The sequence below is a fragment of the Aulonocara stuartgranti genome (genome assembly GCF_965226115.1).
Source record: "Aulonocara stuartgranti genome assembly, chromosome: 7".
NCBI lineage: Eukaryota > Metazoa > Chordata > Actinopteri > Cichliformes > Cichlidae > Aulonocara > Aulonocara stuartgranti.
The window spans coordinates 10,880,849-10,896,809 of record NC_138945.1 but is presented as its reverse complement, the minus strand read 5'-3'; the positions used below and the strand labels follow the sequence as shown (position 1 = coordinate 10,896,809).

General features: G+C 41.6%; 2 protein-coding genes across 3 annotated transcripts in view; both read left to right on the top strand.

Moving 5' to 3' along the window:
• The window catches only part of jph3b (junctophilin 3b), a 103,622-nt gene that overhangs the window by 19,416 nt on the left and 68,245 nt on the right, over window positions 1-15,961 (top strand). The window lies entirely within an intron of this gene.
• On the top strand, window positions 5,260-15,878 carry klhdc4 (kelch domain containing 4). 2 transcript variants are annotated; one of them, XM_082540533.1, is made up of 14 exons: window positions 5,260-5,501; window positions 5,683-5,774; window positions 6,813-6,891; window positions 7,596-7,694; window positions 8,076-8,212; window positions 8,338-8,430; window positions 9,847-10,009; window positions 10,096-10,174; window positions 10,273-10,481; window positions 12,764-12,983; window positions 13,093-13,281; window positions 13,556-13,672; window positions 15,442-15,644; window positions 15,685-15,878. In XM_082540533.1, the coding sequence occupies exons 1-13, from the start codon at window positions 5,403-5,405 to the stop codon at window positions 15,612-15,614; spliced, it is 1,749 nt and encodes a 582-aa protein (XP_082396659.1). In that variant the 5' UTR covers window positions 5,260-5,402; the 3' UTR covers window positions 15,615-15,644; window positions 15,685-15,878. The 2 variants fall into 2 exon arrangements, with proteins under 2 accessions (XP_082396659.1, XP_082396658.1); XM_082540532.1 differs by having other exon boundaries at window positions 5,261-5,501; window positions 15,442-15,878.

Sequence of the window (15,961 nt, the reverse complement as noted above, 5' to 3'; positions counted from 1 at the left end):
CTTTTGTGAGTATAGATGCTGGGAAGGAAAATGAATATCATAATATGCCGGCAGATGGTTGGAAAGTGCTGATAGCTGCAGCAGAAACTGGCCTTGATAAATAAATATGTCGCTTCTATCAGTCGTGTCTTCTATGTTTAATCACAGTGAACGGATAGGAAATTATTAGAAGGGATGGAGATGAGAGATAAAACTTCCATTTAATCAGTGGTTGTGGAAGGTATACGTGGGAGCAAAGAAACACACAGCTGTCCCCTTCTGACAGTTTGCAGTGCTTTCCATTTTTAAATTGTCTCTGTCACAGTGTGATTTTTTTAAAAAAAATTACCTAATAAAAAATTATTATTTTTTACTTAAAATAGAAAAGTATTTACTTTTACTTTTTATGAAAAAAAAATCAATACGAATTTGGTTTTACATCTCTGTAATATTAAATAACGTTAAACTTGCCCCCCGCCCTTCCTACAGCTTTTGTTTTATATTACAGTTTTTTTCAGTCGCTAACAAGCGTTTGTCGAAACAGTTGTCACATTTGCAAAACTCTAAACACAATTAGCACAGCATTGGTCTGTTGTAGCCATACCATTCACACATTTCATGTCGTGTTCACCCAATATGCAGTCAGTGAACACATTTCCACAATGCTTACATTTTCTTAACAGACAAGCTATACCTCCCAACAAAATTATGGACTGTTTCTGTAGTATCTACGAATGTTAACACACAACATCCCACAATAGCAAAAACAATATTCCAAACCTTAGATACAGTATAAAAACCTCTGCTTCTGCAATGATATCAGTACAAAAACAATATCAATATCAAAAATAGATCTCAGCTGATAATAAACAAACAATTGAATAATTGACACACAGCTGATTTATGTTGGGTAAATTGGGCCAACCACAGCTTCTTCCATTCTGGCTTAGAGTCAGTGGGGTTTATAAGGCAAGACCTTGAGGAGTGATGTTTTTGGAAACAAAAAAAAGACAAACACTGTATTGTCTGGTCGAGGAAGAGTAGGAGCAAGGGGCCCAGGGAGAAGAGCAGGCCCAAGGAGAGGGCAAGGTAGAGGTGTAAGAATGCGTGGTGGTGGCATTCCAAGGGCTGCAAGAACAGTAGTCAGTGATGAAATTCGTGCCACTATCGTTGACCATGTAATCAACCATGGTCTTTCACTAAGAGAGGCTGGTGAAAGAGTGCAGCCCAATTTGAGGCGGTCAACGGTTGCCTCCATTATACGCATCTTTCAACAAACCAACAGGTAAGTATTGCATTTTACATGGATTGTTTCTATTCTCACTTGACATGTCAATATGGTCATACAGTAATGCATATGTTGAATTTTTTGTCTTTCTAAAGAATGCAACATCTTCCACCCTCTGGGGGAAGATGAAAGCTCCTCAGTAATGATCAGGAGCTTGCCATTGTAGAAATGGTTACTGCAAATAATGCAATAAAACTGCATTAAATTCAAACTAGAATTGTGGCGGACCATGAGATATTTGACAATATCGATAGAATCAGCCTCACAACCATTACGCGGACATTGTCCAAACACAGAGTGCGGATGAAGCAGCTCTACACTGTTCCCTTTGAGAGGAACAGTGAGAGGGTCAAGGAGCTACGACGACAATATGTCCAGGTATAGTGTATGTTCAATCCAATGTCCAGTTCTATAAGCTTTGCACTTTGCAAGTAGGTAACCTACACAATACTAGGTTACAGTACAGTATGGTATACAGTAATAACATGACTTACATAAACTTTGTTTCAGAGAGTTATGGAATTGGAGGCCAACCATGCCCCTCATGAATTCATATACATCGATGAGGCAGGATTCAATCTGGCCAAAAGGCGTCGACGTGGACGAAATGTAATTGGAAAAAGGGCCACAGTTGATGTGCCAGGACAGAGAGGGGCAAATATTACCATGTGTGCAGCAATTGCAAATGCAGGATTACTCCTTCACAGATGTCAGGTTGGACCCTATAATACAGAGCGCTTGCTTGCCTTTCTCAATGATCTCCACCAGTGCCTGGTTCCAGAGCAGGGTCAGGAGGGTGAAAACATGAGGACCTTTGTAATTACCTGGGACAATGTGGCTTTCCATCACTCGCAAGCAATAACAACATGGTTTGAAGTCCACCCAAGACTGGTAAGTCTCTTCCTTCCACCCTATTCACCTTTCCTCAACCCCATAGAGGAGTTCTTTTCTGCATGGAGGTGGAAGGTTTATGACCATCAGCCATATGACCAGATGTCCCTCCTTGAAGCCATGGATGCTGGCTCCAGGGACATCACAGTTGACGATTGCCAAGGGTGGATCCGACATACCATGCGGTTTTATCCCAGGTGCATCGACTTGGATAACATCAGATGTGATGTTGATGAAAACATGTGTCCTAACCCTGAAGATCGCAGGGATTAGATGCAAATTTTTTGCCTTTTTTTAGCCCCCCTCCCCCTCCCCCCCTTTTTATCTTGGCTTTTTGCTGTTGTTTTTTTGTTCAGAATGCGCTTGTGTGTTTCATGGATATTTTGTTCACTGTAAGCAATACTGTAGAACTTTCTCTGTCCTATCATACCGTGTTTCTACTGTACCTCCTGTAGTAAACAGTAAAGAAACAGAAACTTGTTTGCTTTTTACTGGAATGCTTTTGAATGTGAACATTACTGTACATGTGGACATACAGTTACCAACCAAGACATTTCTGGTGTCAAAATGGTGGATTGCATGTTTCGCATGCAAATACCTGTAAAACTGAATCATAAAGGTCTATGCAGTTTTTGTAATGTCAATAATAACCAGTATTTTGAAACCTGGTGTACTTTGATTGACTGCATGTACCTTGTGAAGTGAAAACAAGTGTTATTCTTTGACAGACTAATTTCATTTTGAGTCAGATTTATAGTGTTTTTGTACAGTTAGTGTGTGCAGAGAAAGATGTGTTCTATTTTGAAATGAAGAGGTAGTATATATTTAACAAAATGTATTTTTGAGAAGAAAATTATCCATTTGGCCAATTGTGTTTTGTAGGTGTGAGTCTGTGTTAAGAGTTTAGAAAAAGTATCTGAAGTATGGGTAGGCGCTTGTTAGCGATTGAAAAAAACTGTAAATGAATAAATATCACATTAGAAACTGCAGCCAACATGTTGTTTCACTGCTGCCTGAGTCAAAGGCAGGTCAGAGGTGTTTAACTGACAAATAACTGGCCATTAGTTTCTCTCTGTGAGATTCCACACAAAGTAAAGACAAACAGACACGTGATGTTAAACAGGTGACTGTCTACACGTGTCCCTCAAAAACTTTCTGCCACTGGTGCACATTTACTCTTAGTTTATTTTATATTTTATCTTTATCTAAACGTTTCTGAAGACTAACAGGACTGCGCAGGACAGTAAGGAGCATACAAGGAGTCCACAAAGGCATCAACCAAACCTACCTCAGGACTCCATGAGCGGTGCCCTGTCCAGACTTTGATGAAGACCTACACAATATTAGCCAGTAGAGCTTGGAGTAGAGAAGCTATCTGTCTTGAACCATCCATTGTATTAATTTACTTTGCTTCCAAGGAGCCAGACTTTTGAGGTGGTTTTGAATAATAGTTCTCCAGACTTTCTGATGATCTTTTAAAGTTTATATCTTTACATGATCATTTTCAGAAGTTTTTTTTGTTTCAAGCATAAAAAGACACCTGGCTAAAGGGATGAAGCAGTGTTGTGTCTACACATAACAGACAACTTTCCAAAGAAACAATTTTAAAGTGCATCTTCAGATGCTTTACTTTGTGCATGTCACAAAAATGGGGCGACCGTGGCTCAGGGGGTTGGGAAGCGTATCTGTAACCGGAAGGTCGCCGGTTCGATCCCCGGGCTCTCTGTCCTGGTTGTTGTGTCCCCATGCCACTTTACCCTACCGCCTACTGGTGTTGGCCAGAAGGGCCGATGGCGTGATATGGCAGCCTCGCTTCTGTCAGTCTGCCCCAGGGCAGCTGTGGCTACAACTGTAGCTGCCTCCACCAGTGTGTGAATGTGAGAGTAAATGAATAGTGGCATTGTAAAGCGCTATATAAATCCAATCCATTATAAATGTAAATTTCCATGTCTTTAGTTACACAAATTGTCAAAAATACCACAGTTTGACAAGCATTAAATAGTATTCCTGCACCAACTACATGATTCAGCTCTTAGCCAAACAAATTTGGCATACCTCAGCAATGTGTGTATTGTTTTATTTATTTATTTTGAGGAAACTAGATATTTGGAGAATAAAAGTAGTAACATGTCACTTAAAAAAATAGGAAAAGAAATCCGCAAAGACTGATCCAGGGCTTGAGACCTTTCGCTGAACAGTGACGGTCTCAGTGGAAGTGAAGTCATTCTTAAGAAAAGAAAACAGGGAGAAAGCTGAAGTATGTCAAACTGCACAAGAACTGGACTGAAAATGAATGGCACTTAGTCTTATGGAGTATGAATACAACTTTGAAATACAATGAGTGTCTACACTCACTGTAGAACATGATAGAGGGTCTGTCGTGGTTTTGGGCTTCATTTGGCAGTTCAGTCCTTTCAAAATTGATGGAGTAATAAATGCAGAAAAGTCAAAGGAGCTTGCAAAGAAAAGCGTCTGGACTTCTTTAAGTTGCTTGAAGACGTTTCACCTCTCATCCGAGAAGCTTCTTCAGTTCTAAGGTCAAATGGTGGAGAGTCCCAGATATAAACCTAGTGGGAGTATCCCCCCACAGAGGGACAAAAGGACCCCCTGATGATCCTCTAATCGCCTGAGCCAAGGTGTGAAGAAGCTTCTCGGATGAGAGGTGAAACGTCTTCAAGCAACTTAAAGAAGTCCAGACGCTTTTCTTTGCAAGCTCCTTTGACTACGATGACCTGGATGACTGAGAACCTTCACAGACAAAATGCAGAAAAGGATTTCTGGAGCTTTCTGGTGTAGTAAATAAATTAAATGTATACATCATTAAATAATTAATTAAATGTGTCTTTCATTCATTAAAATGGAGATAATTAATTAAATATACAAATAATTAATAAAATGTCAATTAATTTCATTGTAAGCGTTTGATATGTTACTTATTAATGAATTAATTAAACATTTAATAAATTAATTAGTGTCACATTTCATTATTTATTTAAGGACGCGTTTATTTGATTCATTTTGGCAGGGAATGAGCGCCTTATCGGTTATGTAGTCCTCCTCCGCGACTGAGGGCGCTGTTACATCCCAACAGCGTGCTGACGTCAGGTTTGTTGCCGGAAGTACCTCTCAGTTGTCAGAGGAAAAGCATCGAAATCCGGCGTGAGAGGCTGTTTTGGCTTCCATGTGGCACTGAAGTCAAAAGAACTGAAGATTTTACGAGTAACTGTCCGCTTATAGAGCAGCCATGGGGAAAAAAGGCAAGAAGGAGAAGAAGGTTAAGGGAGCCGAGAAGACAGCTGCCAAAATGGAGAAAAAGGTTTCAAAAAGGTCCAAACGAGAAGAGGTAACAATTAAATCAAAGTAAAATAGGATGAATCGGAAAGCCCTATCCTGTTGCAAACCTTTTACGTTTCGCAGATTATTTATTTATTCTATTTATTTATTGAATCAAATTATCTTTAATATGAGGTGAGCACATAAAGGCGTTTTTGATTTCTTCTCCGTTTAACCTTTTCTGCCTGCAGGATGATTTGGAGGCTCTGATCGCTGAGTTTCAGAGTCTGGACGCAAAGAAAACCCAGGTTGTCGAGACGACGTGTCCGCCTCCATCACCGAGGTGAAAAACATAGAGTCAGGCTCAATATTTGGAAAATATAAATAAAATTCAGTGTCATAAGCAACATCACAGTGACCCACAAACAAAGATGCAAAACAAGAGATGCAAATTAACATAAATTGCACATAAAAATCACCAAAATAAGGCAAAACAAAACAAAACAAACAAACAAAAAACGTGCGTAAAGAGATGAATGAATCAAAGATACAGAGTGACTAAAGAGAGAAGCAAAACATCAACAAGGAATGCACAGTGACAGAAATTCACAAGAAATCACCAAAATAATGCAAAAGAAAGTGTGTAAGAGGGATAGAAAACAACCACAGATCCCAACCTTTGATTTTTTTAAAAGATATAATTTTCTATAATTTTGTATTTTTTATCGTGGTTTTGACGTAGTTTTGTGGTCAAAATTACAAAAAAACTTAGAGTTTTGGATTTTATATTATTCACTCAAATGACTTACAGTGTAGACAAGAGAAATGCCAACTCAATTTTTTGCTAGTCCCTGTCATGAATGAACAAATCCATTATTTATTAAATTAAATGCACTGAAATTAAAAGATTTAGTACATTATAACATTATTCCAATGTTATAAAAAGTACAGTTTGGGGGATTTGCTCCTGTTTAGCACCAGTGAGGACATTTTTCTGCCTCTTTCCACTTGTTTTCATTATTACCAGTGTTTTCTACACCATCACAAGTCTTCTGCACAGTACAAAGGATGTGCTAGTTAGCTGTGCACGTAGTCTGCAGTAAAAACACAAAAAGTTTAATTCATTCATTCATTCATTTTGATGCCGGTCCAAAAGTAGAACTTCTGGGATCAATAAAAAAGGATGTGAATCATCCTTTGACGGAGTCGTTAATGAGTGCACTGAGTGCAATTTCACCAGAGTCCATCCAGTATAAGTTCAGAGATTGTATTCAAAACAACACATTTCAGCCAGACTGTGGTGCTAAAGAAAAGACTCGGGGACTATTGAAGTGAACAGGAAGAAGAATCGCTTGATGATTTACCTCTTCATGCTTTTTAGATTGAATGGATCCCTCTCTGCACATCCTGAGAAAGATGAACTCATCCTGTTTGGAGGAGAATTCTTCAATGGAAAGAAGGTAGCAGATTAGTCCAATAAATGATATTGTGCATTAGTGCTCAGTCGTGTGTACCAACCTTCAGTATATGTCTCCTAGTGTGAATGAGCAGCTAATTACACAGCGAAACAGTTCATCTAACACTCTTTTCACTGATATTTGTTTTTCTTGCAGTGTTGGTTTGTTATTTATTTGGTATTTTTGGTAGTCCACTTTTGCACCTTTTTCTATGTATTTTTCTCCCTGTTGCATGGGCTGCACCTTATTATTTTTATTACAACAACATCAAATGTCATCACACCGACCTGTGTCACTAAAGAACGAGTATGGGCCATCTTGTGTTCAAAGGCTGCTGCACCTGTCAGGACAGCCAATGCTAGTTTGAACCTGCTGTGTGTTTCAACTGACCCTAGCAACCAATCAGAGTAGAGACTAAACATTTTCAACAGAAGTTACCAAGGTGATTTTCGCAGGTTAAGAGAGAGTGTCTTTGTGATGCTCAAAGACCTCACTCACCGGTTATTTTTACTTCATAGTACAACCCTCCGCTTTCTGATTGGATTTTTTTCACAGTGTGTTGATTTCGAATTAAAAATTTTATAATTATTTGCAAGCATCACATGCTTAAATCTCTCCAGCCTATGGTTAATATGAGCCTAAGGCTTCCGTGGCTGATTTTGTGTGGACAGTTTTAAAACCCCTGCTGTGGTTTTCTGTTTTTGCAGACGTATCTGTACAACGATCTGTTCTTCTACAACATCAGGAAGAATACCTGGGTTAAATCAGAAATCCCCAACCCTCCTCCACCACGCTGTTCTCATCAGGTACACAACATCCCAGATGAAGAGTCTTAAGTGTCTTTTGGTACACAGTTTACAACTAAACATCTCAGGGGTTTCTTAGCATTTGATAAACCAGCAAACACCACACTTTTTCACCACACAGCCAGTACCTGGGTCAAATTTGTGCTGTCATAGTGTTGTGATTTATCATTTCAGCCACAAGGGGGCAGTCTGCTGTAGCACAGATCAGAGGGCAACTTTAAAACTTATCAGCAATCGCACATCATCACAGCAAGACAGCCTTTTACAAGGGAACCAGTTAAATCTGAGGACATCAAACTGTCTTATCTCGTGCTGTTTTTGCAGCCGTCTTCTTCCCCCCCCGCCTCACTCCTCCCCCTCTCCTTTCTTTCCTCCACTCAGGCGGTGGTAGTTCCTCAGGGCGGGGGACAGCTCTGGGTGTTTGGTGGAGAGTTTGCCTCTCCAAATGGGGAACAGTTCTATCACTACAAGGACCTTTGGGTACTGCACCTTGCTACACACACCTGGGAGAACATCAAGTGCGTACAAAGGCTGCTAAGCATAGATGCAGTAATTGGAAGTTGTTGCTGATAGATGGATTGTGTAAATACAGAGTCTCAAGTCCAGCTGCTGTACAGATGTTATGTTAGTTTTTACTTTTCAGGGCACCGGGCGGTCCATCGGGCCGCAGTGGACATCGGATGGTCCTCAGCAAGAAGCAGCTGCTGGTGTTTGGAGGTTTCCACGAGAGCACCAGGTAAACAGGCTCACTGAACAGGTGTCATGGTGGTCACGGTCTGCTTGATATCAGCAACGGATGAAGTGACAAAGAAACTGAATCCACTGAAAATCAATCATTTATTATTTGAAATTAAATGCAAAAAATCTAATTAATTTGTGAAGACGTGTGTAAGAGATTGCGTATATACCATTCACAGCAATCTGAGGACATCAAGCCTCCTTATCTCACTCTGTTTATGCAGACATCTTCCTTCCCCTGCTTATAATGGAAGTTTAATCAGGCTGCGAAATGTTGGCCGGCTCAAAACTGTGTCAGAATTTGACTCGTCGATCGTGGGGACTGGTAAATGAAAATCACTTCAAGCATGAATACAACTCAGAATATATTGCTCCTAAAGTTCTACTGCGTTCCTTTACTGTTAAATAAATAGATAAGGAGCATGACAGTAAATTAGAAGATTGCGTCGGCATTTGGACATTGCTCGGTGTTTGTTTCAGACTCTTCTTGTAACATATTAACACTTTTTGTGGACAGAAATTTTATGTTTTGGACATACAATCTTGTGAAAAACTAAGTACACCTTTACTCCTTCCAGTCAAATGCCTTTGATTAACTGATAATCAGCACCTCTATAAAAGCACAGGTTTTGTAGGTCTGGAGAATTCAGGTGTTTAACACATTGTCAAACTCTTCCCAGCAACTTAACCCCAATTTCAGTCTGCAATGACATGACAATAAGAATGGGAATGTACAAGAGTGGTTTGTTTGGAAGGGTTAGCAGGAGAAAGCTTCTTCTCCCCAAAAAGGGCATGACAGCAAATTGCATCTAAACAAATCACGAGATTTCTGGAATAATGTACTTTTGACCGACAAGACCAAAGTATAGAGCTATTTAGACTATGCTTAGCACCTTTTGGAGAAAACTAAAGATAGCATACCTGCGCAATTCGACCATGAACTACTCTGTGTACTAAAGTATTCTAGATTCAGATGTCAGGCCATCAGTCCGACAGCGAAAGCTTAGATGAAACTGGGTCGTGCAAAAGGACACTGATCCTGAGCACTGCAGCAAATCTGCTACTGAATAACTTCAATAGAAAAGAATCGAGGTGCTGCAATGACCCAGTCAAAGACGGGCATTAAGAGAGGACCTCTATCTATAAACACATTCCCACAAACCTCAAACTGAAGCAATGTTGCAGAGACGAGTGGGCCAGAATTCCTCCACAGTGATGTGAGAGATCGATAAAGTCATACATAAAATAGTTCAAATTGTTGCTGCCCAGGGTGGCTCCACAAGCTATTTCATTAAACATCCACCGCTGCTGACGACAGTAGTGACACTAGCTGATGCATCTGTGGATCCCTACAGTTTTTCAGTGTAAAAGCCCAGTGTCCTTATGCTCCCGCCTCTGCCTCCTCACCCTGCAGGGATTTTATCTACTACAATGATGTCTACTCTTTCTCCCTGGACACCTTTTCTTGGTCACGCCTCTCTCCATCAGGCTCCGCCCCCTCCCTGCGCTCTGCCTGTCAGATGACCTCCACTCCAGACGGCATGGGCGTCATCATCTATGGGGGATACTCCAAAGTGGTGCGTGTGTCGTCTGACAGCCTCCCCCGTATTGTTGTCATTTTTTTGTTGTACAGCCTGATTAAACTGCGTGTGCGTTCATGCAGAGGGTCAAGAAGGATGTCGAGAAGGGGACCATCCACTCTGACATGTTCCTTTTGAAACGAGAGGGTAAAGATGGTCAAGGTACACAACACTCAGTTGTTAACGACAAAATCATTCAAGTCTAACGATGTTGCTCCTGTCCTCGTGGTATATGTTGTGACTTTTCCTCTGTCCTGCAGAGAAGTGGTCGTGGTCCAGACTGAACCCTTCTGGCAGTAAGCCCCCTCCTCGCTCTGGTTTCTCCTTGGCGGTGGGCCCAGCTGGGCGGGCGGTGCTGTTTGGTGGGGTTTGTGACGAGGAAGAGGAAGAGTCGCTGGAGGGCGACTTCTACAATGACCTGTACTTGTATGACACAGTGAAAAACCGCTGGTTCCCCGGTGTGCTCAGGGTAAGCTACGATCTATGTCTGTCCTGATGAGAGTGGTCCTTTCCAGGATGAAATTACCTCCACCTATAGATCTGAGTGGTTTGAGTGTGGAAACTGATACACTGTGGTGTCATTCATAATTGCTGTGTGTGCATAAAAGAAGGAGTAGTAAATTGAGATCTATAAAAGCAAAGGCTCTGAATTATAGCTCAGCATAAGCAATACGTCGAGCCACAGTTTCATACTTTCCTTCTAGATCCACTTTATCACAAACATTCAGCAGCTTTGAGCTCATCTGGTCCATAGTTTGTATCGCATATATGTAGCCCAGTGCAGAGGAGGGGGTCTGATGGCATGCTGCTGTGTGTTCAGTAGGGCTGCCACGATTAGTCGACTAGTCACGATTATGTCGACTATTAAAATCGTCGACGACTAATTTAATAGTCGACGCATCGTTTGAAGCTTTGTAAGATCACAAAGGACGCAGGAATGAGTAGTAGGATTTAAGAGTGTAATAACGGACTGAAACAGAAGATGGCAGCACTGCATGTACAAGGATGCCAGCTGCCGTTAAACCCCGAAGAAGAAGAGGCTGTGTCCCAGAATTCATAGCGCAGCCCAGCGCAGTTGTCAACAATGGCGGCAGCTAGTTAGTTTTAACTTTACTCTTATTATTCTTTCTGGGTCACAAAAAAAACGTTTAACATATTTTCAGGCGAGAATGTAGCTGTGTAAACCTCAAATATCTGCTCAGTTTATCAAGACACCACATATTTTCAAAAGCGCTCCGACGTTTTCGGAGACGTCTGTTACCCACTAGCTCGTTAGCTAGGCGGGGGCAAGGCTAACTAGAGCCGTGAGAACACCGGACTCCCGGCAAATCGTTTTCAAACCCACCGCCGTCTTTCGCTAGTCAGGTTAAACATATATATAAGTCACTTAGATAACTTAAAAATGTTATTGTTTGGCTTTCTTTAGTATTTTATTTGTTCCTGAGTAAATCGGTTTGGCTGAGATTAAAGTTATAGTTTTTGCACAGCTAAAACTGTCAAGCAGACAGCTGATTATCAGAAGTGTGAGACGCTGGAGAATATACTCCGGTGTCCTGTTATATTTTAGAAAGCAAGGAGTTTATTAAACTTCACCGAAACAATCTGCAAATTTCATTAAAAATTAATAAACTACCATCTTGTCTTTATTTTTAGTTAGCACAAACACTTAAAGCTGTAAGCTAATGATAGTTATATAAGAGCAGATGCTGCTGGTGCAATAAGCTGTACGCTGTACGTCCAATGGATGATGATCTGATTAGTCGACTAATCGCAAAAATAATCGGTGACTAGTCGACTATCAAAATAATCGTTTGTGGCAGCCCTAGTGTTCAGTTATAAAGCATCGCTGCTGATGCAATGCAGAATTCAGAAGGTAGGAAAAAAGACAACATCAAAGAGGAATAAAGAAATGCAGACTGTATCGGGGCAGGATGACGGTGCAGTGTTCAGCTGTCACAGCAGGAAGCTCCTGAGTTCAAACCTGCCAGCCAGCTGCGATCTTTCTGTGTGGAGTTTGCATGTTCTCCCTCTCTGTGTGGGTTCTCTGTGGGTACTCTGTCTTCCTCCCACAGTCCACATGCATTCTTTACATGGCCATCAATTTAATTTAGTTTTATATATGTAGCTCAAAATCACAACAACATTTGCCTCAAGGCGGCCATCCACCGCAACCAGTTGGGGCTGAGGGGGGTGGAAGACGGGAGAAAAAGCAGCCTGTGGAAGAGAGCAGAAATTAGTAATAACTAATGACTCCCTGTGCATTGTTAGATCCAAACCCAACCCAACTCGGTGGATGAATTTGGCCTGATGTGTTAGTGTTCTTATCACTTCACCAGCTGTAGTACAACATCTGTCTTCAATGGACATTTGGAGATTTTACAGGATTTACGTCACATCTGACACTTGCTGCTCTGATATACGTTATTTTGCACATCTCCATGAAACAGAAGTTTAAAACAAAGAGCATTGATATGATCAGAAGGTTGGTGGTTCGATCCCTGGCTCCTCCAGTCTCGATGTTGCTCTCCGATGCATCCATCGGAGTCTGATTGTCGTCAGGAAAAAGCACTCAGTTTAGAGACAGCGCTTGTGAGAATGGGTGTGATTGGGTGAATGTGGCATGTTGTATACAGCGCTTTGAGTACTCTGGGAGAGTAGAAAAACGCTGTATAAGAATCTGTCCATTTATCATTACCATTTACTTTCTGTGTGCTCAGTTTTATTTGATTTCTTCTTTGTGTGTCTGTCCAGGGAAACAAGACAGAGAAGAAGAAACGGCGGAGGGTGAAAAAGGATATGGCAGAGGGGGAGGAAGCGGAGAGGGAGGAAGAGGAGGCAGCGGCACCTCAAGGACCCACTGAGATCATCAAAGAGATCGTCACTGAGGACGGAACAGTGATGACCATTAAGGAAGTGATTCCTGGTCCTCAGGTGCAGGAGGAGGAGGAGGAGGAAGAGGAGGAAGAAGATGGCAAGATTACACACACTCGTGCTAAACTAAAGGAAAGAAGTTCTCAGCATCTTTGTCTACCTAACTTCAGGGTCTTTTTTTTGTTTTGTTTTGTTTTTATCGTCATTAGGCTCGGCCACGGCCCCGCTCATCGAGCCTTGCCCGAGGTCCAGCGCCATGGCAACAGTGCGACAAGGCAAGCTCTACCTGTACGGGGGGATGTTTGAGGTGGGCGACCGCCAGTTCACTCTGAACGACTTCTACTGTCTGGACCTGCACAAAATGGACCAGTGGGAGGTTCTGGTCGAAATGGACCCAAGTGAGTCAGCCGGACAATAAAAGTCCAAAAGCGACAACAAAGAGGCCTTAAACGAAATCCGTCAGCTCAGCGCACATAATTAAAGCAGCCAGTGTGTGCGTGTGTGTGTGTGTGTGTGTGTGTGTGTGTGCGTGCGTGCATGCGTGTGTGTGTGTGTGTGTGCGTGCGTGTGTGCGCTAACGTCTGAATATCCTCTGACGCAGGAGAGAGGTGCTGTTAAGATGGGAGTCAGGGGCGTGAGGTTTCATTTGGATTTATGATGGTCTCTCCACAGAGACACAGGAGTGGCTGGAAGAGTCTGAGTCAGAGGACGATGAAGAGGAAGAGGAGGAGGCGAAGGGAGCAGAGGGGGAGGAAGAGGAGTCCGAAGAGGAAAGCGAGGACGAGGAAGGCAAGAGATTATTCAGGTTCTTCGATGGCCGACACTTATGTGCTCTCTTTATTTATAATGAGCAACAAGTGCAGAGTCCCATTCAGGATGTGCATGACATCTGTTTATATTGTACACTGCCTGTTGCAGTCTAATACAGCAGCTTCATAAAGGTATTAATACTTCAGTGAAATGTTTTAATATTTTTCCCTGCTCATGTTTTCAAATGAGCATCGAGATCATGTTTCTTCATCTTGAACTTTACTTTGCATACGTTTGTTTTTTTCCTCATTTGTTTTAAGGACACACTGCACGCCGTGCTGAGAGATACCTCGTTTTCAGCTAATAGCTTTTTGTAAATCATGTTGTTGCGAAACTGTCAAACTGTTTTACAGACACAACTTGTGTGTTGTTTTTGAAAGGCCACGAGAACTGTTGCTTAAAAAATGACAAGAAAGTTCCTCCTGAGACATTTACACAGTACCGTATTGTACGTTATTTCATAATCGAGTTTCTCACCCACCACATCTGTTTTTAATCTCATCATTCTTGGTCTGTCGCACACACACAGCAGCGTGTCACGACATTCATACTAACAGTGCAGTATCAGGCAGTTTAGAAAGTTTTTTGAACGTTTAAAATTCTCATGTGCATTTTTACTGGCCTAGGAAAAACAATGTCTGTTACTTTATATACTGTTAATCATATTGATTTATATGTATATTAATAATCTTAATCTATAAAATAATGAGCAGTGACCATTGTAGGATAAATATAGCGCAAAGAACAATAATTGCCTTAAAAATAAAATGTAGGTAGGAGCAGGAAGTAGGTATGGTTTCAGTGTTTGAGTCAATGGACATGTTTATATTCCATTATTGGTCCTACCTCTGCTCCCACCCAATCGTGTGGGGCATTGAGAGCACACAAAGCCGATGGCGCTGGGCTGGAGTGTGTTCGTCACAATCTGAGAAGTTAACCTGCAGCCACGTTTACAGCAATGTCCCAGATTTGAAGAACCATGACTAGAGTCTCTAGTGTGCACGCCAGTTTTTAATTACTCACACGACTGCTGTTACGTTTTCAGCCTTGATGCTGAGATAATGTAACAGAAGCTGTTGGGCTGAATTTAATTGAAATGAGTTCAGAAGCCCAACTTCCCACATTCCCACGTTTGAATCAGGATTTCTGAGCTGATGCGGTGATTCCAGGAAGTTAGAGAGCTGTGTTTTAACCTCTGCTTCTTGCCATTTTTCGGTCTTTCCACAGCTATACTCAGCACGAAGATATTAACTCTGAGAGAGAGCATCTGAACACATGCAGCGTTAGTGTCTCCCTCTCTCTCTGTTATGGACAGGTTTCTTTTGCTTTGCTTTTGCAGTTGGCTGTTCTAAACAACTCAACAATGCAAGCATATGCATGTGTGCAAATGGGATATTTATTTTGGCACCCAGGTGTAAATAACTCTGGATTAGTTCAGATTTCAGCTTTGTCCCTACACCTGTTTAATTTTTAAATTCTCGAGTTATCAGTCTCACAGATTTGGCTTTGGTGGAGCAATAATCCTTGTACTACTCCCTAGCTCCAAAGACATCAGCTCTGACATTTCTGGTAATGCTACCAATGTTGTATTTACAGATGCTAAAGAGATTTTTGTTAATAAACTACAGCTCTGGCTACTTAAGAGGAGATGCAACTGTGTTGTGGCTGCATCTGCTCAGTAACGTTAGTGTCTCTATTATGCAGGGCGCTCCCTCGTCTAACATCTGCACCTGACTGTGTGTTTCCAGATGAAGAAAAGCACCCCGCAGTGCAGGAGGGGGAGACGGTAACGGATTACCAGAACCGTACAGAGCAGTACTGGATAGGACTGGCACGTGCCAACATGGGCTCCGACGCCAAGGACAAGAAAGTTGCCAAGGTCGCCCTCGCCATGGCTAAAGTCTTCTATGAAGACCAGTAGCAGGATACGCAGAAGTGTGTGTGTGTGTGTGTGTGTGTGTGTGTGTGTGTGTGTGTGTGTGTGTGTGTGTAAAACTTTTTTGTAATGGGTAAACTTTTATATAACATTCAAAAATGCCTTTTGAACAGTCTGGGGGAAAATAATTCAGTCATGAATCGATTACATTCACTTTTCACAACGAAAACAGTAACAAATACAAATGACTGATGGTTTGTAAAGGTCAAAATGTTCATTCATTTGAAATAAAATCACTTAATTCATTAATTTCACCAAAACATATTTAATGCTGACATGTTTCACACACTGCTGCCGACATGTTATCGTGTCTTTGAGTGTAGCTGAGCAAG